At 38.2% G+C, this 23,376-nt stretch overlaps 2 protein-coding genes across 2 annotated transcripts; both read right to left on the bottom strand.

The window, feature by feature from the left end:
• Positions 1-1,671: 1,671 nt before the first annotated feature.
• On the bottom strand, positions 1,672-14,743 carry LOC110058221 (double-stranded RNA-specific editase Adar-like). The gene is made up of 13 exons (XM_089290787.1): positions 14,145-14,743; positions 13,070-13,269; positions 11,861-12,026; positions 11,111-11,274; positions 10,063-10,237; positions 9,467-9,564; positions 8,898-9,069; positions 8,025-8,523; positions 6,853-7,116; positions 6,213-6,409; positions 5,498-5,703; positions 4,944-5,117; positions 1,672-3,913 (listed from the first exon to the last, which is right to left on the bottom strand). Exons 1-13 carry the CDS (start codon positions 14,380-14,382, stop codon positions 3,728-3,730), a joined length of 2,739 nt encoding a protein of 912 aa, XP_089146913.1. The 5' UTR covers positions 14,383-14,743; the 3' UTR covers positions 1,672-3,727.
• Positions 14,744-15,821: 1,078 nt separating this feature from the next.
• Positions 15,822-23,355, bottom strand: LOC110058304 (uncharacterized). Its single transcript, XM_020764935.2, has 9 exons — positions 23,048-23,355; positions 22,329-22,463; positions 21,449-21,560; positions 20,202-20,319; positions 19,125-19,202; positions 18,803-18,897; positions 18,436-18,684; positions 18,189-18,322; positions 15,822-17,694 (listed from the first exon to the last, which is right to left on the bottom strand). Exons 1-9 carry the CDS (start codon positions 23,219-23,221, stop codon positions 17,566-17,568), a joined length of 1,224 nt encoding a protein of 407 aa, XP_020620594.1. The 5' UTR covers positions 23,222-23,355; the 3' UTR covers positions 15,822-17,565.
• Positions 23,356-23,376: the final 21 nt, after the last annotated feature.

Here is a 23,376-nt window from a genome sequence, read left to right as displayed (position 1 = left end):
GCAAGTTCTTGCTCTGAATTTACGCAATTTTCAGGCAGCCACGGAGAAACGAGCTCGTGGGGCGAAAAAACAGCTTGATACGCGATTTCAACTGAAATGGTATAATGAAAATACACGCATGTGATTCGTGGAGCGGCCCTGTATTTCTGGTTTTGTATGCGCAGTACATGGAAGTAATAAACCCGTACTTCATATCATTGCTTGTTACATGTCAGAACATGAAAGACGTTTGGAATTTATTTACTGGTAAATAAGATTCTTAACGAATTTCCAGGGAAGGAAGTGTTTCAAACAGTGGGACGTGGAAAAACACATCAATTTTTCGCCCGCACGTTGGAGACGGGGCTTGAAGGCGACACCGGGAAATGGTAAACAGAAAATGACGATGGTATCTTTTGACTGCGACGCTCTCCTCTGACAATTATTTCGTTTTTGCTATGTTTATTGAGATGAGTGCGCCAGTGAATAACTTATCTTTTTAATCTCGGAACATTGAAAGCCGTAAAAAAACAATGCTGTCGTGTAATATCAACCGTGGAATAAATGCATATTCCGGCGTAGACACTCGTATGTAACAACAGTCAAACGGTATTTAAAAAGATAGAGAGTCATTTCCTCGCACGTTTTAACGTCAGTATTCTAAACTTAAAGCTGTGTAAACTAAATACGTTAAGAACGAAAACACAAGAGAAGAATAGGGTATATTATTCATTCCAAATTGAATTCAAATTTGTCTGGAAGCTTCTGACCGGTTGCGTTGCGAAGCGAACAGACACCTTAGATACCGAGGACAATGAAACACGTGTTACTTCCAGCTTTTATACGAATAGATTATATCGCTTTAATGTGACTCCATTTTTGTGTATTACGGAGTATTCTGTATTCAAAACTGTTCTGTTCAGATGCATATACTGGATGTTCATTGTAGAAAAAAAAAACACTTTTGAGTCTATACGTGTAAAATAATCTTTTGTTTATTTTACTGAAGTCTCAACAACTTAGGTTTCTGTGAGCACGTGCTCGTCATATCTGTACTTTTGTACACCTCGTACACAAGGTCTTCGTTCCCTTTGATCAGCGGTCGGAGAGCTTCCGCAATAAGATACGAAGACTCGCGGAACGAGATTAGTGTATCTCCCATTTAAAGATTTATTTAGATTACCTCAGTAGAACCTCAACGATTTTATTGACCGGAGATGACTTCATCTTTAAGGGTTGTTGAGGAGGACGCGTTATTTGAGAAAAGAGAGATTTGTTATTTTGGCGGGAAAAATTTAATTTTGTGCGAGCAACGTTTGCAGTCTCTCTCTCTCCCCTTCAAGAAGAGAGACCCTGGAAACGAGGTTGCTGAATTGCTTAGTGTTGTTGAGTTTCCTCTGATCTCTCCACGTTTTTACCTCCTTGAAATGATATTGATTCATTCTTTAACCCTAACATAACCACTCGGCCCAACGAGAGTTCGAATGCCAACGGAGGAACGCGCCATTTTAACGTTTTTGCAGTTCATCTTCGCGCCAAGAAAATTTAGGGTAATAATTTCTTTGTATGACATTTGAAGAAGTATTTTCAACGACACGGTGACCTTCAACTGAGCTTCACTTTGCGAGTTCGGTATGATCATTGCCTTAGAAATAAATTAAAAAGCATCAAAAGAAAACTCAACAAGGAAGGTGAATTCTTACATGGAAGAACTTTAATGTATAACACTCCACATATAAATGTACCTTTGGTTACTAACAATGTGACATAAATTAAATTCGATTCTCTACTTGCCCACACACACATCCCTCAGGAAACGCTGTACAAGTCATGTTGATAATTTCATTATCATAATTGGTCTAAAAATGTAAAATCAAATATCCGACTGATTTTCGCAAACGTTCACTTTACTTGTTGAACGTAATTAAAACCTACAATTGAATACGTGTTAGAGCGGTTTTCAATTGAGTGTCGTAAAACCAAAACCATAGTAATCATTCTAGCCAATCAAAAAGGCCACAGACAATCCAATGAACCCATCAAAACTCAGAGCAAATACGTGTTGCCGACGCATCGCGCGGGAAAAAGTGTGCGAGCGAAACAAGATTGGTTTTGGTTTTATCTGAGTGACAAAGTGGCGCGAGTTAGCGTAGCAGTGCAAAACCAAAGAAAAATCGAAACATTGTCGACACTCAAGATAAAATGCTCTATTCTGCGTGAAACAAGACAACATTCCATCACAATAAGTAAAAATGTTCACCAGTTCGGAATCCCACGCCATTAAAACGCTCGTCCAGCACAATGCAAGAACCCAAGAGAGAGCACAAATGTACCCTTACATGTATATAATATAAATAAGCAGTAATTACGTCTGAATTTTAATCATTTTGTACAGATAACTAGATCTATATAAAACAAGATATTCTTTATATTTTTCTTGACTACGAGTAGTCCCTCGTTCGCTTTAATAGTCCATCGAACGTGACCGTAAATAAACTGTGAAGAAGAAATGGCCTCGCGACTCCTGGGGTCGGCCATTTTTTTCTCGCGGTTTTCTTTCGCGTCACGCAGGACGGACTAAGCGAAAGAAGTACTACTGGTAGTCTATATATTTTCCAGTGGATTAAAACTGTAATTTTCATTCTAAAACTAAGTACTATATATAGCAAGCGAAGAAATACGAAGGAAAGCAAGCAAGGACCACTACTTCCAATATCTCTGAGAGAACTATTGACTATTTTTTCCCAAATGCTACGATCCCATTTATGCGACTTCAAACACGCCACCAAAATAACGTCGTATAAAAGCGGTTCTTGACGCGAAAACGACTAACTGAGCTTTTGTTTAGGCCAAACTAAAGTCGCCGTAACAATGAGTTGATGGAAGCTGGGTTCTACTGTATTATGAACATCAAGCAATTATAATCGCTTGCTAGACATCTCCGCTCGCTATCAAGCGGCTGATATAAATTTTAACCACCTCGAGTCTCTCACGAGACCGTTGTCAACTTCTAATCTCATTTGAGGGATCTAACTAAAAATTGGTTATAAAAACTCACAATACAAAAACTGCTTTTGAAGCAAACAAAATAAAAGAAAGAGCTTCATGTATTCATCGTTGAAACTGGATTGACTGAACCCGTTGATTTTCAGTGGCGTCAGCAAGCAACACGTACTGCTGACGCTATGCAATCGTGACAACAAATCGGAGTACCTGTTTCTGATTGGACAATGATAATCGAAAAAAAAAAAAATACTACGACGGTTTCAAGGAAGATTTACCGAAAACGATCCCCTCAAGTTTCAAGTCACTTCCCGATTGTCCCTGGTTGGTTTTTCTCTCGTGTTACTGAAGGTGTTTTACAAGACGCATGCTACTAATATTTAAACTTTCTTGCGGTCTTCGACCGTGTAAACCATGAACTACTGTGCACATCTCAAATATATTACACCTGTTTAAAATTATTAAAATCTGTCAAAAATGTACACCAAACATAAGTGTTAAAACCTGCTGAAACCTCACGAAATTTTGATCTGAAAGTATTAATCAGCTCGAGAATTGAATGGGATGCGTCCGACCCATTTTCAGCTATAAACTTCAGATACTGACGTGACAAGGAAGGGAACAAAGACAGTTAAATACAATGAGGATCGTTTTTGGTTCAGCTATCTTGAACTAATGTCGTTTTCTGTTTAAAATCTCTTGTGAATCAACAATAAACACACAAACATGACTGCAATATATCCAGCTAATTAAAGTGACTCAACTCTGGTGGTTTCTTCATCAAATCCCAAGGTCCATAACCAGTCTCCTGCAGGCGCTTGTAGAGCATTGATTTCGTCTTTTGGTAATCTGTCGCCAGTTCTTTTGCATTACCGTATGTTTGTGCGTCCAGGATTTGTCGATGTCCAAGGTCTTGGCTATGCTTGACGACCTATAAGAACAAAGGATAAAAGTAAAACTTTGAGCTAATCTTTGCTATGATTTTGCGCAAATTAAGATACAGGGAGGCTGCTGTTTCCTATAACAATGTTGATGTCTTTCCACGATTTACAGAATTACCCTTAAATTAAAGGAAACCTAGCACAAAGGAATTAGAATTGTTTAGAATGGGGAAGAATGACACAGATTACAAAAAAAAAAAAAACGGAAAAAAGAAAAGGAAGCCTTCAAGTTTCTTCGAACAAAACACAGGGCGATAGAGTTTTTTAAATTGGTTCATAAAAACTGGAACATTTCGAGCAGTTTCCTCTCGTGAACATGATACTTCGAGGAATTACGGCAATAGGAAATAATTTAACACAGAGGATTCAAGGTTACTTTCAGCTCCTTCTGAAGCGTGATCTTTTATACATATTAGGACATCTTGTCTACAACTTGAAGTTATGCTTTCAACATGAAGATTGAGATACTTTGAATACGCAAATTTGGAAATGTTTTTGATACCCTCGATAAGTGAAATCTGAGATAAAATTTTTGCAAAGTTTATGCAAATAAAAAAAAGAGGTATCTTCTTTGATTACCTTAAAAAGACCACGCAATTTTCACATAAACAAAGGGGAAATCACTCCTGTAATTCTCAACATATTCATAAAATCAAACCACGATAAGAGAAGGTCCACGTTATCTGTTGCCGGTGTACCGACAAATTTGTTTAAATAAATCCTCTATTTAGCCATAACTCGGATCTATCTAAGACTTTGTTTAATTATTCCTTTCAACTTAAGGAGCTCAGTCACGGTATTTTCGCCACGTACAAAATTACCTTTAAATTGAAGGAAACCTGAAAATAGCAGCTTACTAAGATAGAAAAACACCAAAGAGATAATAATAAACAATAAAGGAACAAGGATGGTATAAGGATGGAGAAGATTACCACGGATTACAATCGACGAACTTAAAACAATTAGGCTCAACTATTCAAGATGTGCAAACCGTGACGTAACTCCTTCATAGAATCTCACCTCCTTAAGACTTGCGTACAAGGCCTGGCGACTCAGCCGAGAGGGCTTGGACATTTTGTTTTGAGCCATACCCAGACATCCGTCAAATACTTCCACTGAAGTGTCCTGTCCAACAGACCAGTTTAATGACAACATCTTGGTCTTACACTTTGTTTCAATCTCACGCGTGTGATCCTAGAAATAAATAAATAAATGAATAAAAAAAGAAACAAGAGAAGCTTAATTTTAGTTTACGGAAAACCATGTCTTTACGGTTCGGTAGATCTTCGTGAAGTGTCAAAGATCTTCTGAGTCGTTCTGTCCGATCAAAAATGGCACAAGCGCTCTGAGAGATTTCCCATAAGCTTGTCAGCACCAGGGAATGTCATATTGCGTACCAACAGACGGTTTTCCCATTGAAAGAAGTTGATCACTCGGTGAGCCACGCAAGAAGAGTGTTGAACATGAAAGTACGCAAGAATTACTTCAGTTCAAAGCTCTATCAACTCTGTTACTCTTTTGCCCCCATCCCTCCCCAATAGGCCTTTAAAAGTTAGGTATCCATGGAAACCAACCTGATTGACAAGGTGCCCCGCCTCCAGTTTAGGATGATTGACATGGTAAGAGCCGGGCAGTTGGTTTGAAAAGCTGTTGTCATTATCAAGTTCAACGCGCATGCTGACGGCACGGCTGAGGTGTCCTAGATGAAACAGCTTTCCAAGTACAATGGAGCTGATGTACACTGGTTCAATGAGGATACTGAGAAGAGCTCCTTGAACGCCTGTCAATCAATAACACACACAAAAAAAAACAAACTGTGATCAGTCTTTTAGCAGTTAGTGAAGCTTCAGGACTAGAAATGAGTGAAAAAAACGCGACTCAAGCTGAGACGGAGGGAGACTGGTTGTCTGCTGACAGGTCCGACTATTTCCTCAGCGCTTCCAAAAGCCACTCACAAAAAGAAATGAAAATAACTGGAAATATAACTTACAACAATCGTTTCATTTTGTAGAGAAGCACTCAACAAATGATAGGACCTTTTGGGAAGTTAGGATGCTTAACGATGGTAACGATGGAAACGGATTGCGATAGGGACAAACTTGAAAGATTAAGGCTCGGATTAGTATGTTCGAAACAGAATCTCAGTGTAATCACAACACTATCTAGACACAAGAATTCCATTTAGTTAAGAGTCTCTGACGTTCATCGATTAAAGGTTCAGAGAATAAGATCTTCCTTACGACGTTGGGACACAAAAGTAAAGAACAATTACATCACCAAAAAATTTACCCAAAACATTCCACTTGGCTATCTTGTCGCTACACGAAGCAGTTCGCAACCTCTGGCCACGGCGGATTCCGTCAATGGTCAAAATACCATCCTGAGGATCCAGTGGTATGGTTCCTTCTCCTTTCTCCACCTTTGTCCTCAACAAACCTTGTTGTTTGGAACCAAACACTGCCTTAGTTTGACTTGAGTCATCAGTGCTAAAGATAAAACAAAGTAAACAGATGATCAGCAACACAAAACGTCTACAAAAATCACATTTACAATGCGACTATCGACTCCTCTGCGTTATATACACTCTTAGAGATTCAGTCCAAGACGGCGAATTATCATAATTATAACTCTCGCGCGAAAAATTTATCTTGAAAATTCATTTTGCAACAACTAAACCGAAACCGTTGAGCTGAAACGAACAAAATTTAGGGTCGAAAAATGGAAGTTTCCCGAGAGGTTTGCAACACTTTGCATTTTGTTGTGTTTTCAATTTTTTGAAGAACTATTGTTCTTCAATGTTACTGGTTTATTTGTGAAAAAGATCACAATCTTTTGTTCTCAAGTAACGTTCTGATTAGTTAACTCTTTTCCAAGTGGCCCGGTTCGAGCTGTCGCACTGTGTCAATCGCAAAGATATTCCACAGATTACCTGCTAACAGTTTCATTCACAAAGATGGCCGCATCTCCACAAGGAGCTGTACTGACATAAAGATGAAACTTGATTCCGTCTCTCAACTGAATCTTTCCTTGTCTTTCCTTTTGCACAAAGATGCTCTTCACATCTGTTTTACCGCTCAGCAGGATTGTTAAATGATAATGGAGGAATTTTATCAGACTCCTCCGCGCGATAACTTCAGCGTGAGAATCATTCACTGTTGATCCATCCATGCGCAGCTGGTCCCCGCTAATGCACCTAATAATATCATAATATAACACAGTTCAACCCCTATTAAACGTGCACCCTCGGGAAAATGGATAGTGGCCGCTTAATACAGGTAAAATCAGTAGAAAAGCCCTCATCGGGACTTTGATTACTGGCTACCTAATAAGGGTGGCTGTATAAGTGGCTGCTTAATAGGGGTTCGACTCTATTAATCATACAATAATGTAATATTATAACCCAATAGTTGAAACTGAAGAATAATTAGTGTTGCCAGTCAACAGGAACAGGGATGACGAGTGAAATTAGGAAATATACTCACACGCATTTTGCCAAAATTCTAAATTCCCTTGCCTAAAGGCTCGCAAAATTATTAGGATATCCACAAAATGCAAAGTGAAATTATTTCTTATTTCAAGGGTATACTACATGTATTTGATTACCCTTTAACATCATGGGTGACAAATTACACTCACCATGGATTTTTGACTTGTTTCTTGTATTAAGAAATTTTGCGCCAAACAATGCCATGGCAATTTTGTAATTTCTGGTGTGAAATTAAAAATAAATGCTGAAATTTTGTGCCAAAATTAAGGAGCAATTTATCACCCACGATATTAGCTTCATAATTACGCTGTATCTGTTGTTCCCATTGTTTCTTTAAAAAAACAAGTCGTATTAAGTTGTACTGAGGTGGCCATTTGTGAAGCAAGTTACTTTTGGTATTTGCTTACAACCATGGAATTTTGTTTCTTCTCTCAGAAAGCGAGAAGAGAGTGGCTTCATTCAGCGTTGTTACTTTCAAAAGTTCATGGTACTGTGGTTTTGAGATGGGTAAGCATGGTTTGCCCGAGTTTTAAATTTGCTCCTGGTTTCATACTGACAAAAAAATTGTTTGCAAAAAGGTGCTGAGAAGCTGGAGCAAATGTCACTAAACTCACTTGTTTCCAGTTCCAAGGCTCACTACAGTCCAAGGATCATCATCGCCATCCTGCATCACAAACCCCGCAATCACCTTGTACCCAGCAAACCTCCACCCTTCTGGTGCCTCACGACTCAGACCTGACAGATGGTTCCAACAAAGGGCCGCAATCTTGTCCCCTTCAGTGGTGGTCCCTGGGTTGTACAGCTGGTGCACCCCCTTTAGCTTCAAAAGGGAATCCACGGCATACTGGGCAGCAGATTCTTTTGCAGCCTTCTTGGTCCTCCCAGCTCCCCAATTGTATAGCTCCTCACCAACTTTGTAAGCACAGTAGTGGTAAGATGGGTCTAAATTTCCTTCAGGTCGCACTTCTTGTGCTTCTGGTTGCGGGAAGTGATACGCCTGGCAGAGTTCATACAATGCACTGATGCTGTTTTTACCGTCTGTTAAAGGTGTTCTGGGTACTTCCATTTCATGTAAAGATTTCTGCACAGGGACAGGATTTGACTTATTCGGTTCTGTTGGAATAGAGTGTTTGAAGACTTATTAACTCATAAACAACTTTTCCATGAATATAAAGCAATAAGGCTTAGAGCTATTACTAAGTTAGTATTCTAGTTCAAATACAGCACAAGCAAGCCCACATTTAGTTCATTCAACTATGTTCATGGGGAACATACTTGCTTCTCTTGGCACCAAGGAGGTTAATTAGACTCAGAAGAAATGTTAACCAAGGGTTCTGAGGTGGGGAGGGGGGAGGTATACCACTGACGAACTATCATCCCAACCGGGGGAGGATAGCAATACTCTTAGTCATTTTACGTTCCAGAACCCAGCTAAAAGCACGGGCCTGTTGCTTTCAATAAACTTAGTTTAGGAGTGTTATTCTCACCAGAGGTGACTTGGTAACCCAGGCTCTTGAGGGCAATGGCTGCTGCTTCCCTCTTAGCGTCCTTCTTACTACGGCCCATGCCACTGTCACAGACCATGTCGCCAACAACAGCTCTGAAGTTGTAAGTCCTGAAGTGGTCTGGTCCTGTATGACCCTGGTCTTCAAACTCAACCTGTAATGTAAAAATATAAAAGTAAAAAAGAATACCGTAAATCCTTGAATTAGGGAGAGGAAGCAGGGAGCGCTTATTTGAGGGGGGGCACTTATTTCATTTTTCCCAAATCATAGTCTGACATGATCGTTTTTTAATACATCATCTGCGTGTACAAACAACAACATAACCTGTTTGTCGACATAAAAAGCTGCTCCTAAAGTTTAAATCGTGGCACCAATATAGTACTTGTAATTTTTTCTAAACTTAACATGTTCACAAACTGAAACAATGTACAAATCTAATACTTCATGACAAAAACTATACATCCTTTGTTATCTCTAGTATAATCTGGGGTGTGCTGCTTTAAAAGATAATATAAAAAAAATTAATGTACTGGTAACTGGTGTGAGTTTACCTTGACACCTTTCTTTTGTCCATATTCATTCAGAATGCTCACTGGATGCCTTTCAACTGTCATTCCACCTCCACTGCTACCAGCACCAGGTTTGTGAGCTAAAGAAAAACTAACATCAACCTAGAATCCCCACCTTCAAACTTGTATATACATGTAGCTACCCTACCTGGGCGATTGATGCGAGGAACATTTAATAACACCTGATATTTAAAGGTGATAACATAACAAGAGAGGGGATGCAAAATAGAGTTACAATACAATGTTTTAGAGGAAATGGTTTGAAATCTGCTTCAGAGTATTCAAAGTATTTTAAAGTCGCAACATTTGGAAGAGTTTCCATGTGTACAGAAACCTTACTGTAACAGATGCCAATTGTTCAGCATTCAATGAGTTCAAGTCATCTATTCAACAGTTACTCCATGATACACACTCTATATATTTATTGTTAACTTGCTGTATATCTAGGAAAGTGACAGACTAAAATTTAATATCTTTATTTTCCATTGAGAATGTCTTGACTAACAATATTGTCAAACGTAAAAAGAAATCACCTAGTGCCAGTTCACAAAATTATGACAGTTTTGTTTGTCATTTACCTAATTCAACAGGCATGTTGAACAGGCCTTCAAGAGCATGTAAAGCAGCATTCTTTTTTGCCGCAACCTTCGTAGCTCCAGAGCCTTCCTTAAAACTCCTTTCTCCCACGGTGACCCGGCAAGAAAATGTCTTCTGGTGATCTGGGCCCAAATGAGGAAGGTCTTCATAAGAAATCTGTAAAAAAAGTGTTATTATAGTTAGTTTACACCTTGACTGCCTATATGACGTACTCAGTGCTTCATGATTTTTGCTCATCGGGTGCCTATATGACCTACTGAGTACATCAAAATTTTAAGAGATTTAGTCAAACCCCCGGCACACCAGAAACAACTTTTACTGGCACCTGAAATTCGTAGGAGTCTTTTCCTGAGACTGCTAATAATATGCCCTAGATGTGATGCTAGCCCATCGTAGGTTCCCCCAAGAATTTTGCCACACTGTCCCGCAATCTACTTTATACTTCTGGGTGGAGATAGGTACAGTTTGCAAGAGTAAAGTGCCTAGTCCAGTGGAACAAGACACAACAACCCCAGCAAGAGCTCCAACCCAGACTATATGATAAATGTATATGAACAAAGGGTTATCCTGAAGTGCTGAAAATGGAGGCTACCCTAGATCTTCCAAGACTTTTTGTCACCTAAATTGTACAAGACAGGCTCTGATTTTACAGACCTTCCAACCCTCCCAGTTGGGCCTGAAATCTCCTTGTTTATTTGGGAAAAACTGTGGTCTGGAAAAATCTATCAAAATTTAATAATGGTTGTAAAAAGTTCTTTTTAATCTGAAAAAATCAATGACAGATCATTTTTTTTTGGGGGGGGGGGTCTATCATGTAGATAAGTAGGGTATGGGTAAAATTGGCTGGCTTCTCCTTCACGACACAAGTTTTCTTGCATCTGAAAAGCAAAAATGGTGGGGGGTGAAAAATCTCCAGGTTTTATTTATTCTAGCTCCAGATTTTCACTCTTGGGGTTTGACAGGTCTACTTTTATCTACAAGCTTTGAATGGTTAACAGTGCAACTAGTATCCACTTGATTCCTTGTTACCTTGAGGTGGTTTCTCTGACAGTGCTCATTCAGAAGCATGATTGGATCCTTGCGTAACATAACAGCTTCTGCTTGTGTTTTGTCGCCTGGCATTTGCTGGCCAGCTGAGGAACCACTGCTTCCAACAGACCAGTGAGGACTCTCTTCCGTTGTGTTGTACAATCCTGTTTAATCAGACGAGTAATTTAACAGAACTTGTGATGACGTTTGGAATGCTATATTATTCTTGATTGAATCACTGCAATTAGAAATTCTTGCAACTTATGTAGGTTTGAATAATTTTATGTAATTATATTGACAGAGGTTCTTTACTCTGCTGACAACTACAGTCATGTAATACAGTAATACAGGAACATTCTCTAAGCTGCCACAATGGCTATCATAAACTTGACAGGAAGGTTAAGTCTACTCAATAAACTTGTTAGTACAGCTTCAAGTCAGTTCCTCACTAATATTTCCATTGTATTCAAGGTTTGTAAGCTAACACAATTGGTTCTTATATAACTTTATTGTGCCGATCACTCAGCCCTGATTGTTCAACATTCAGATTTAGAAATAAAACACACAACATGAGTAAAAATTTTAAAAATTCTCTCTGGTAAAAATATTAATATCTAACATCTGTTCCATAAATTAGTGTTCTCCACAAAAACAATGTCAAATTGGAAAAAAAAAATTCATGTTATTTTTATTATCTGTCAAAAAGTTGTCATAATTTATTATCTCTTTAGCATAGTAATATTTACATACCTTCTGCAGGTTCCCAGTTCATAAGGGTCTTCAAGGCTGCAATAGCAACAAGCTTCCTTGCCATTTTCTTTGTTGAACTTTTCTTTGGGCCAAAAGTTGTTTCTCCTACTGTAACCTGAGCCTGGTACAATCCTGGATACATACACTGAACATCTTCAAATTTTATCTGAAAAACAAGTTTCAAAATCTGGGTTTTCCATTAGATTAATAGACAGGTACTTTAGGACATTCAATAGCTCCCTTATTCATATTTATGTCACACTATACAATAATACAGTACAGTACAGTACAGCACAGCAAAGCACAGCACAGCACAGCACAGCACAGCACAGCACAGCACAGCACAGCACAGCACAGCACAGCACAGCACAGCACAGCACAGCACAGCACAGCACAGCACAGCACAGCACAGCACAGCACAGCACAGCACAGCACAGCACAGCACAGCACAGCACAGTACAGTACAGTACAGTACAGTACAGTACAGTACAATACAGTAAAGTACAGTACAGTACAGTACGGTACAGTACAGTACTTTATTCAAGAGATACAAATAATATGCAAAAAAGACACCTCTTGAAATGGAAATTGTGAGGTTAGCCCCATATGTGACAATTCCCATAAATAAAAACCATAAATTACTAATCCCACCTCTTCCAAGCTTCACTTTTAAAGTATGAGCCTCTAAAGCATAATATGATAAATGAACTCCCAAAGTAGCAAAGATATATGGACATGAAAACAACATGATGGTTGCTAAGGGTAACAGTCAATGAGCAACTGATGTACGATCGTGGGATTCGTGGCTTGAAGTCCTTAGCATGTAACAAAAAACAATTTATCAAGTTTCTTAAGTGGGAAGTTAAAATTATTCAGTTATCTAAAGTTTGGCTTCCCCTGTAAAACAACGCAGTATTTAAGCTTTAGGGACCACAATAGCAATGGTGACAGCAGCCTCACTAAACAAATAGTTTAATGAGCAGAACAATGGCTGTGCAAGAACAATATCTAATTATTTTCATACATTTGCTTGCTGTTCTCCACCAAAAAACAATGTGAAATGCCCAAATTCTGCATAATCTAGAGAACATGAGCCTCAATGGCCAATTTTTTAAGTTCACATTGCCTTGTGAGATTTGTAGGTTAAATATATTCATTTTTCAATCGATGTTGACACAATTGACAAATTAAAGCACATTTGATACATACAGGTTGATCTCTCTTTTGTCCATATTCATTGAGCAACATCACAGGGTCCTTATCAGGAGGGGCTGATGGGTCAAGGCTCTTCACCTTTGGACGCCGATTTCTGAAGTTCCGCCCATACCTTGTGGGAAGGCCTTGTTCAGGTTCCTCGGATTCTCCACCTCGAGCAGTAAATGAACCTTGTTGAAACCTGCCATAAGGTTCTACAAAAAAAAAGACTGAAAATGATTATCCTGTTTTTAACTTGCAATATGAAGAAATAAATTACAATGTTTAGAGAGGAAGCCACATCAATCCTAGTAGGTTTTTATGCCAGTCCTCTATCCAGGTCAAACTGGAATCAGACTGAAAACTGCTGGTTCAAAGTTTACTTGATACCATGTATATGACACCAGGCCATTTATATTCAAGCAGATGCAAAAAATACGCCATAAAAATACAAGATCATTTAAGACAGTACCCAGTCAAATATGTGGAAAATATTGGACCGGCAATTAAGTATAATTTCTGATTGGTTAGTTAAATTACTTAATGATTCTCTGAGCTAACTTAATGTTGTGTTATAATGCACCTTTCTTTGGCTACACAGAAGTTCTTGTAGTAGTCTGTCTCTATAGCTCGTAAGAAGCTATTAAATAAACAAACAGTAAACTCTTCGAAGCCAAAACTCTGAAACACAGCCTACTTTGTGTTGTAAAAACTTAAGCTTATATATATCAGCAATTTTTTAATAAACCGACAGAGAAAAACCAATTAAAATAACTTTGAACGCCAGTCCAAGGGTCACTGGTAAAACATCTGCTTCGTGAAAACTGACGGACATGATTCGATAACTTGTCAAAGAGTATGTGAATTTGACACTGAAAACTTCGAACAAGAACGCAAAATTGAACCAATGTCAGTGGATATATTCAGTATAGCTTATACCGAATGTACGGGCCTTGAGTGCACAGAATAATGAGCCCTAGGGGGAAATGTAATGAAAAGAAACTAAACCTCAACCAAAACAAAAAACATTTCGCTGATTGAGCTTATCTTGCCGATAGGACTTACAAAGTTTTCATGTGTGCTACGGTACCTTGAGAAAGTGCTTGCAATGCAAGATCTGCCGCGTACTCTTTCGCGTCTTTCTTCGTTGAAGCTGTAGCTGGAAGAAAAGAGCGTTCACCGAGTTTTGCTACGGCGGTATACTGTGGATTGTGAGCATTTTCCAGCGAGTTTTGAGTGACGATGTCGAAATCGACTAAAACTCCGCTGTGATCGCCATATTCTTTGAGAGCTGTGCGAGCGTTCTTGTTCACGAGATTACCAAACATTTCCCCTCTACCGATGTACGTAGCCTCGGAGAATTGAATGAGTAATGTCGTGACAAAATCAGTCCTCGGTGCACTCAGAAACAGAGCAGTAGCTGCGAAGAAAGGTCTAAAAACATGTGTTGTACTTAGCTCGCGCCGATGCTCTCTCGGCTATCAATGTCATGTCACAGGTACCCCAACATGGAATCACCAACTCGCGTGTCACTATAGCTTTCCAAGGACAAGAGACTCAGCGATGACTCTCTGAGATTCTCGACAGGTCAAGACAAAAAGAGATAATTTTACGACTATGCTATAGAGAAAGTTTTTAAAAAGTTACAAAAATGAATACAGAAAAAAAAAAAAGAAAAAAAAAACAGTTCTAACTGTTGCGTCGTTACAATGAGGGATATCACAATTCAAAAAGCATTCACATGGCTTCGTCTGAACTATCACCCGTCTTCCAGAGGTGATTTTTATACCTTTTCCAGATTCAGCAAGAATGAAAAGTACACCGTGTTGTGCAGCACATCCCTGTATGGGGGGAGGGGGGGGGGAAAGGGGGGAGGTGGGGGAAACTTCTGGTGGAGGAGGCTAGGGTGGGTACATGGCTTATTCTAAGAATAACCCTTTTCACCGTAACTTTTTTCTGACATTTGTATACAATTTAATCTAGCAGTGAGAGGCAAGTTCGGGTTATTTTGTAGTTTCACCCCTGTTGTCTCCTATCCACACTGGATTACATTGTAATGCAAATGAGAAAAACAAAAAGTGAAAGCTACGAGCTTACGGCTCAGTAGTCATGTGTCCATCTCGTGAGATAATGGTAACGCCTTTGTCGGTCAAGAGCGTTCCGGATTCCTGAAGGTTGTCATAGCTGGGGGTGGTAGTGGGGGTGTTGTTGGACTAGTGGAGGTGGCAGTTTCTGCCATTATTATGATCCAGGGTCAGGTTGTTCAAAGCCCGATTAAGCTAACCCATGCCAGGATTAACTAGAATTTTGATTTCATTTTTGTAACTTTTCAGTGACGTTTTCCGTTTATATATTGTTCGTCCTTCAGTCTTGAGTCAAGGAAAATTAATACTTCGGTTAACTTTTAATCCTGGGTTAGCGTCAACCAGCTTTCGAAGTGTTAAAGGGAAGGCATGGGGAAATCCCAGGTTCCTCTAGTTGATGCCAGACTGATTTTGTCCCACTTTAGAGTACCTAATAAAAAATAAAAAATAGATAAAAAGAAAGAAAGAAAGAAAGAACAGTTTTGTCAGTCGCAGAAAGCCTTTAATGACTGAGCAGTCCAGGTTCAGGCCCTGGCTGGGGTCATGTGCTGTGTTCTTGGGCAAGACACTATTCTAATCGGTACTCCCTCCAAGCGGGTACTCGCGAATGTAATGCTGGGGGGTAACCCTGCAATGGACTAGCATCACATCAACTACACACCATGACACCCCAAACACGTGTATGCCTTTGTTAAATCTGTTTAATATGCCATTAGGCCAACCCAGAAAAGTTTATATTATACATCTATAAGAAAAAAAAACACTAAAATATAACTTCTTGGTTACATCAATTGGGAAGTCCTTTAAACATTAGGTAAAACCATGAGACCTTTAAATAATATCTGATGATATAATATCACACAAATCTATTACTAAACACCAAAACAACTCATAACGACATACTTTGATTGCTTGGGAGCAGAGTTTCTAGAACTCTGAAAAACCAAATAAACAAATAACATGTTTTTATGGGTTACTTTTCAAAGTTATAGAACATTGACTATATTTCTGTAGAGTTTGAAAGTTTAAAACTCTGTGTTTCCATGACTGTTTTAAATTCTTCCAGGTATTTTACCATTCCATTTCTATAGAATGAATGTTTTAATTTTTTTACAATGATTAAAAACTGTTGCCACCTGACAATGACTGAACTGAGTGGGTTTGGAAAAAAAGAAAGGGGAAAAAAAACAACAAAACAGAAAAACAGGAAAGCCCATGTAAACAAATCACTACAAGAAAACATAAGGGAGCTTAAGCAAAGCATGATGAAGATGCCAACAAGAACATCCTGAAACAAAAGGTTCAATGAGCAGAACAATGGTTCTGCACATGCCTTTTCAATCTCGACACATTTCTCACCCATCATCTACAAAACAACAACATAAATAATAATGACCAAGTTCTACGTATTTTAGAGAACCTGAACTGCAATGGTTAATTTCTTCTTTTCTTCCTTTGGAATTGAACATTGTCATTGCATATTTAACCTAAGCAAGTTTTTAGACTGATAGGCGTACTGAACGGATCAACTCAGTTGCAACATTCAAAGGTAAAATATGAATCCAGTTTTTACAAGCCATCATCATTGGTGCTGGTCTTGTCATTGCTAAAGCTCCCTATTGATTCTAAATTGAAGGAAATATGATTATTATTCCCATGTCCTTATAAACCGACACAACACACCAAAACGGAGCCACAAAAATCTAAAAAGTTTGTGGATATAGTTGACCCCGTACAATGTCACAAGTCCTGCAAGTGCATGCTGCAGTGACAACTATGTTTTCCCTCACCTTTTAGATCTTAGTTGGTCAAATAAGCCTTTTACAACAGGTCTGACAGATTGTACAAGAAATCAAACTACCCACCGGGATATAAAAACAAAGAATTAAACATCGACCAGTTCAAGTTGTGTTGTTTTCCAGGCTGTCACATTCTTTAGACATTAAGCATGGTGGATTTTGTACCATGTGATCATTGAAAGATGACTACTGAAACAAAAAGTTTGTCAAGTGGCAGCAATAGGATGCACATCACCACTGAGTAATAATATGTTATCTACCTTTGTCCTATTCAATGTGAGCGAAAAATTCAATATTTCACAACTGCCCACCTACTCATAATAAAACCATTGTCATTACAAATAAAGAACCACACATTACACACTTAACCTAAGATAAACAAGTTTCAAAGTGATTTGTAAATGTCAATGCAATAGAAAATAAATTAGTTATTTAGCTCTGACCAAATCACATTTTCTTTACTTCTTTATTTTTATTCAGCACTGGCCAAAAACATGACCCTGCACAGAAATACAAGAGCAAGCTGTTACAGGGACTGTGACAAATAAAATTTTATTCCTAGCTTTTTCACAAAGTTACCTAGTAGTAATTTGTCGAACTTACTATAATATTATTTTAACTCTTTTCACTATCTGTAAGAGAATGCACTCCGCCTTGGTCTTGGTAATTCCCCAAAGAGTTTCTCTCTGTTGTCATGTACACTGCGAGCTAATGCTCTCATGGATTCGCCAATCTTGCTTGGTTCAGGTATCGCAAACTAAAAGGAAAAAAATATAAATTATATAAATTATCATGGTTGGTACCATTAACCACCCAAACAAGTGACTATGTAGATGAAAGAATCTATAATTCTTAATAAAATAACTCTTATTCCCCTCACATAGTGTTGTGATGGAAGAAAAAAGCAAACTTAGCAGCCATTCAAACGCTATGAATAGCAATCATCTAGATAGGGACAGAACAGACAACTGCTTTAAAGAACTCCATCAAAACCATACACAGAGCTGTCATCAAGGGCTGCAACCTGTAACACCTGTTATGGCCGAGTATGTTTGAGAGGTCCTTGATGTTACGGGTAAAATTGCCTTTTCTTGATACTAATTACCCACAAAGTAACAAGTTTGCTACAGGTGTGAAGATCAAGGCTACAAGTGACACAAAACTTAACGATAGCCCTGAAACAGCAGATAGTATATAAGATATGGGTTACACTACTAGAATAATGATGAACTAGGTATTTACACAAAGTACCTCATGATCGTCGTCTGGAGGTGAGCTTTTCCCTGTTGGCATACTAATGGGAACCGATGTGGAGTACTGCATGGATTTTTTAATATTCTTTACCCTGGGATTGTAGGCTGGCTCTTCACTCTGATAACTGTTATCTGGATAAGACAAAAAAAAAAAAAAACAGACTGCTCAGCTGACGTTATTTCAGTGCTGCTTAGTTTATGAATTCATACAACTTGATCAAGTCACATCAAATCACTGTACTCACCACTACTACTGAAATCATCTTCTTCAGACTCAAAGAAAGGTTCTGTGTCATCCATGAAATCGTCCAATGAAAAGACAGGATCTGCATCAGATTCTAATGAGCAGTCCTTTTGCTGTGGTTTGTGTGGCAACCTCCTTGTCTTCCGAGATGGGTTAACACCAAGATGCAAGGGATATTTTTGTGAAGCCACTTGAGTTATGTGAACTTGGTTAACGGGATGGTGATCATTCAGTTTATGGACTGTGTTTTCTGAAGAGACAGAGAGAAAAGTTGTAGGTTATAAAAATGAGGTCATTACAGAGCAGGGCAGATGTTTCAATTTACAGACAGAAATCAAATTAACATGAGATATAGTTATTATTCATACCAGGTTTGGGTGGCACCGGAGTATCTAATGAACTGTCTACTATTGCCTCATTGAGAGACTCTTCCAATGATTTTTCCTCTTCTCTTTTGATAGTACTATTACAATAAAAGTAACGAATCATAATTAGGTTATGGACTTTTGACTATACTGTGAAAAAAGACTTTTTTAGTGTAATTAATTTTCTTGTACGATCTTCAAAACATAACATGTTTATCACATGACACACATCTGAATGACATTACATCAGAGCTACTTTCTTCTTGAATCACAAGGAAAACTTTTAAGAGTCACATGAAATGAATGCCAAGAACATGTCACATACCAATAAACAGCCTGTTTATCCTTGAACACCTGTGACTGAAGGGAAGCAAATGCTGCCTTCTGTTCATCAATGAATTTCCTGTCATGACATCAAAGAAATTTGCCAGATGTTAGGAATTCAAAATCCTCAATTTCATGCATTCTTTGAACATCCCTATAAGTGCAGTGTGACTCTAGGCTTTAATTTGCCTTAGGAGCGCATGATAAAGCTAAACAGGCTAAACCTCCATTATAAGTTGTACAAAACCCAGCCCTGTCAAAATGTGCCAGCAGCTGCAAATTAGCTGACAACAATAAACTTCATGAATTTTGCTGCTTACTTCACACCAAAGATCACTAATCCTGACTATTACCAAATCCATAGACCTTTAGCCTTTTTCTCTGCCAACTATTAACACTTCTGCCACCCAGCTTGATACTACAAAACATCTTAACAGGCTGAACACATGGGAGACCAGAACAGGTTTGAATTTGAGCTGATCTTGGTGTCAAAAGTAATTATTCACAGTTGAATCCGGCTATTTTGAACTCTCAGGGGAAACAAAAAATAATTCAAAATAGTGGGGGTTTAAAATAGCTGATAGTAAATGACTGAAGGGCAAATTCAAGGGAAATGGTTCTGAGTTACAAGCAGAAATAACGAGGAATTTAAAATAGCCAAGCTCCAATTAGTGGGGTCCACCTGTAGTTGGCAGCTATCTGTGTACTTTTCATTTACAGTCATGTCTGTGTGTAGAAAAAGATTATCAGGCTGCTTAAGCCTTCTGGTAAATGTGTAATTTCATTTTGTGCAAGCTATGGTGTAAGGGTTAAGCACCTTTTTCACTTCTTCTAGGGCACATGTAGCTTGGCAAAATATAGTTATCACCTCTTCATGACTAAATGAGAAATTTTTCAAAGCAAAACTTTCTTTCAGAGGCATCTGCTTGCTTTCAACTGTTTCATAGACTATGGAATGGAATAGGCTAACATTTGAGCTTGCAAAATTAATAGGCCATGTTATGATCTATCCCTCGAATCTGCACAAGCTTAAAGTGACTTTGACTGGGTTACAATAAACAAGAAATACTGCTGTTACCGTATTCTTTCATTCATGGCGTTTTCTTCAGCCTCAAGGTATTTTTTGACACGTTCCTGTACACTGACCATGGCAAGAGAAATCGTATCCTGGCCAAGCAAAACAGCATTCCCTGCAACTGATCACAAGATTCACTCATTTATAATGACATAGAGCAGAATCAACTTAAACTGATATGTCCCTTTTACGAGTAAATGTTTGAAAACTAAACATAGTCCCAGGTGGGGAAAAAGAAAACTTGCCTGATATTTTTATATTCAATAAATTAAAGTTACATTTGCATTAAAAAGCCATTGTATTTCAATCTTGTGACTAAGAGAAAAATTCAATATATTCACATTTTTATCACATGGCAAGATGGACACTTTAAGAGCTTTCATCTTGTTCAAGAGACTGGTAAAATTTTTTTGCCTGTGAAAAAAAAGAAGAACCACTGGGAACATACAAATTTACCAACCAACAATTCATTTTTGCATTTCCTAAAAGTATTTGCAGTTTTTAGTGGTCTTTCTTTAATTTAATTATTCAATATGATACATGCACCAAAGCTATTTGAAATGGACAATCCTGCAAGTGATTTTGCAACTGGAAGTTACAACATAACCTGATTCCAGAGTCTGAATTCCTGACATGCTTATGAGTCAAAGTCCTTATTATTATAACCACTGGGTTCAACAGGTAAATTAACAAAAATGTAACCTAACATGAAATGGGAGTCAGGTGTCCTCTTACCACTGAACTTTGCACTTAACACTTTCCACTAAATACTAAGACCCAAAGTCTGAGAAAATACATTCCTCTCCTTACAAACATCTACTCCTTTGCAAGCAGCAAATCTGAGATAAAAGCCAAAACCACATATTCTGTACTAAGTTTTTACTATCACCTCTAGAAAGATCTGCAGAGTGTCTATTACATTTTGCTCATTACTGAGGTTAATCAATTAGAGACACTACGGAAAAGGTCTGACTTGAATCTCTAATGACTCAGTCAAATGAGGATTGACTGAGTCTGGGGGCAAGAGCAGTCTGTTCCCGAGGTCACCACACCCTTTGCTTTACAGCATGACTGAAAAAATCTCGACAATGTAATAGAATGATTTGCGCTTTTCTCGAAAAGAACCTCTTTTAAAAACAATTTCCAAGAATCCAAGACTGTGGTGATTTTGGCAAGAAATAAACCACAAGTACAAACATATATCATTATTTAGCCGACAGGGACTATATCTGTTACCTTACTGAACTTACATGAGTTATCAACAATTTGTTGATCACTTTCCTTCACTGGTGTGACAACAAGTTTGAAGACGGAGGAATACTCTGAGGAACTGGATATCTTGCCATGAACAACAGGGTCACTCTGAAACAATGAGAAAAGGTTTCCATTAACTTAACATTTTTACTTCTCTCGATAGTGACTGAATTAAAGTTTAACCCATAACAAACTAAATCAGAAAGAAAGATAAAACCAAAATAGGCTTCTACAGTGAATTACCGCAATCTAAGGACATGCAATGGGACTCAGAAGATAAGTGCGTGTAATACATGAATGCATTTTACTGGTATTTACTTTGGATTGCCGTAAGAATTTGTATAATGGTCGGGGACTTTGTTATAAAGAACTTTCTTGCATGTACATCAGGGTTCAACTGTACAATGCTTAATGGAAACCCTATCTTCTGAGCATACTAATACTGACACCAATACCACCTTCTCCCAGGATGAAACAGGGTAATAATGAGGCACCAGACAGTACCAGTTTATCAAGGTCAAAATAAAAAAATAGAGCAAGTATGTATACTCTGTATGTACATGTATGTAGGATGCAACGCTGAGGATGATTAAAATGATTTCCACAGAGTATACCGAAAGGAAAGGTAACAGAAGAGAAAAATACGCCAGATACTTCACTACAAAAACTGTCCCCTTAAGCATTGCACTTTCAAAGTGTCAGCTAAGCAACTGTCAGTTGGCAACCTAGACAACAGTTAGACAGTTTCTTAAATCCAGCTGATTTGTGACAAGACCACAGAAGTATTTTTGGGCAAATAAGCAGCTGAAATAACCCCAATATCATTAATTATTTTCATCAGCCCTGCTCTAATGAAACAGCGAGATCTTTTCTTACCTCTAGTGCTCTGTTTATAAGGACACGATCATATTTTTTGACTGCATGTAAAGCATGGGTGTCCATGTTACAATTGATGCAAGTAAAAATATCCCAGTCTTCTACTCTGGTCTCTCTAACAAGGCTTGGCACTTCCTAAATTGAAACAGAAAAAGAAGATTTCTTTTTAAAAGGTATTGTTCAATATTGTACGATGTTGAAAACTATGATACGAAATATTACAAAAAAAAAATAATAACATAAGCTTAAAACTCCTGCAGACATCGAAACCCTGCTGCCATTTTGAGCTTCATTTTAACAATCTCCCCTAGATATTTTTATAATGAGCTATTTGGACAAGAACAAGGCGATAACACTGAAAAGGAAATCCATAGGGGTTTTTGGAAGCTTTATTGACGTACGTTCACGTACATTGTCAGCAATTGTCGTGTAAAATTTCCTGCTTGTGATACAAGACACTTGTGCCGTAACTCTGATGCAATAATCCTTTCAAGTCACAAGGTTGACTTCCTTGCAAGGATTATCAAGGAAACAAAGCTTAGTACTGCTAGTAAAGCAAAATAACAGATGATAAATCTTGATATTTTTCACATCTAAAGAGACGTACCGAAGCTGTGAAAAGCCAAAAGCGCGCCAAACCTTCGCGGTTTTGTCAACAATAATTTTTTGAGATAGCTCCAAAATGTTTTCTGGTTACAAACTATCAAGGGAATACTTACCTTTGTTATTCCACCAATTGCCAGTTCAACTTCATAAAGTCCCTGATCAAAGAAAGCTGCCGTACAAGTCTCTGCCACAAACGCTTTTCCATCCGCTTCGCGAGTCGCCTTCTCCTTCACATGTACAGTGAGATTTAAACACTTACATCTAAACTTACTCATTGCAATAAACATTTAAGACAACAGTAACCTTCTTTCCTAAAGTAACTGTTGTTATTTCGGGCTAAAAAAACACAGAAATTGCACTGCAACAACCTATATGTCCCGCCGATAACAAATTTTTTTTTATTGAGACGAACCCGTGACAGCAGTCCCGTGACAAAGTCTCG

The sequence above is a fragment of the Orbicella faveolata genome, unplaced genomic scaffold (assembly GCF_042242905.1).
Source record: "Orbicella faveolata isolate gen_17 unplaced genomic scaffold, um_ofav_v1 contig_2, whole genome shotgun sequence".
Lineage (NCBI taxonomy): Eukaryota > Metazoa > Cnidaria > Anthozoa > Scleractinia > Merulinidae > Orbicella > Orbicella faveolata.
This window is presented reverse-complemented; position numbering and strand designations above follow the sequence as displayed.

What these genes read in the sequence shown, in the direction of transcription:
- LOC110058304 (XM_020764935.2), bottom strand. Translation starts at nt 23,221, where the DNA reads ATGTTTATTGCAATGAGTAAGTTTAGATGTAAGTGTTTAAATCTCACT. An exon ending in CAATTGGTGGAATAACAAAG is followed by an intron (nt 22,464 to 23,047) that starts GTAAGTATTCCC and finishes GTTTCAATTTAG; the next exon opens with GAAGTGCCAAGCCTTGTTAG. An exon ending in GCCATGAATGAAAGAATACG is followed by an intron (nt 19,203 to 20,201) that starts GTAACAGCAGTA and finishes ATGTCATGACAG; the next exon opens with GAAATTCATTGATGAACAGA.
- LOC110058221 (XM_089290787.1), bottom strand. Translation starts at nt 14,382, where the DNA reads ATGTTTGGTAATCTCGTGAACAAGAACGCTCGCACAGCTCTCAAAGAA. An exon ending in ATTGCAAGCACTTTCTCAAG is followed by an intron (nt 13,270 to 14,144) that starts GTACCGTAGCAC and finishes TTTTTTTTGTAG; the next exon opens with AACCTTATGGCAGGTTTCAA. An exon ending in CAACATGCCTGTTGAATTAG is followed by an intron (nt 9,565 to 10,062) that starts GTAAATGACAAA and finishes GTTTTTCTTTAG; the next exon opens with CTCACAAACCTGGTGCTGGT.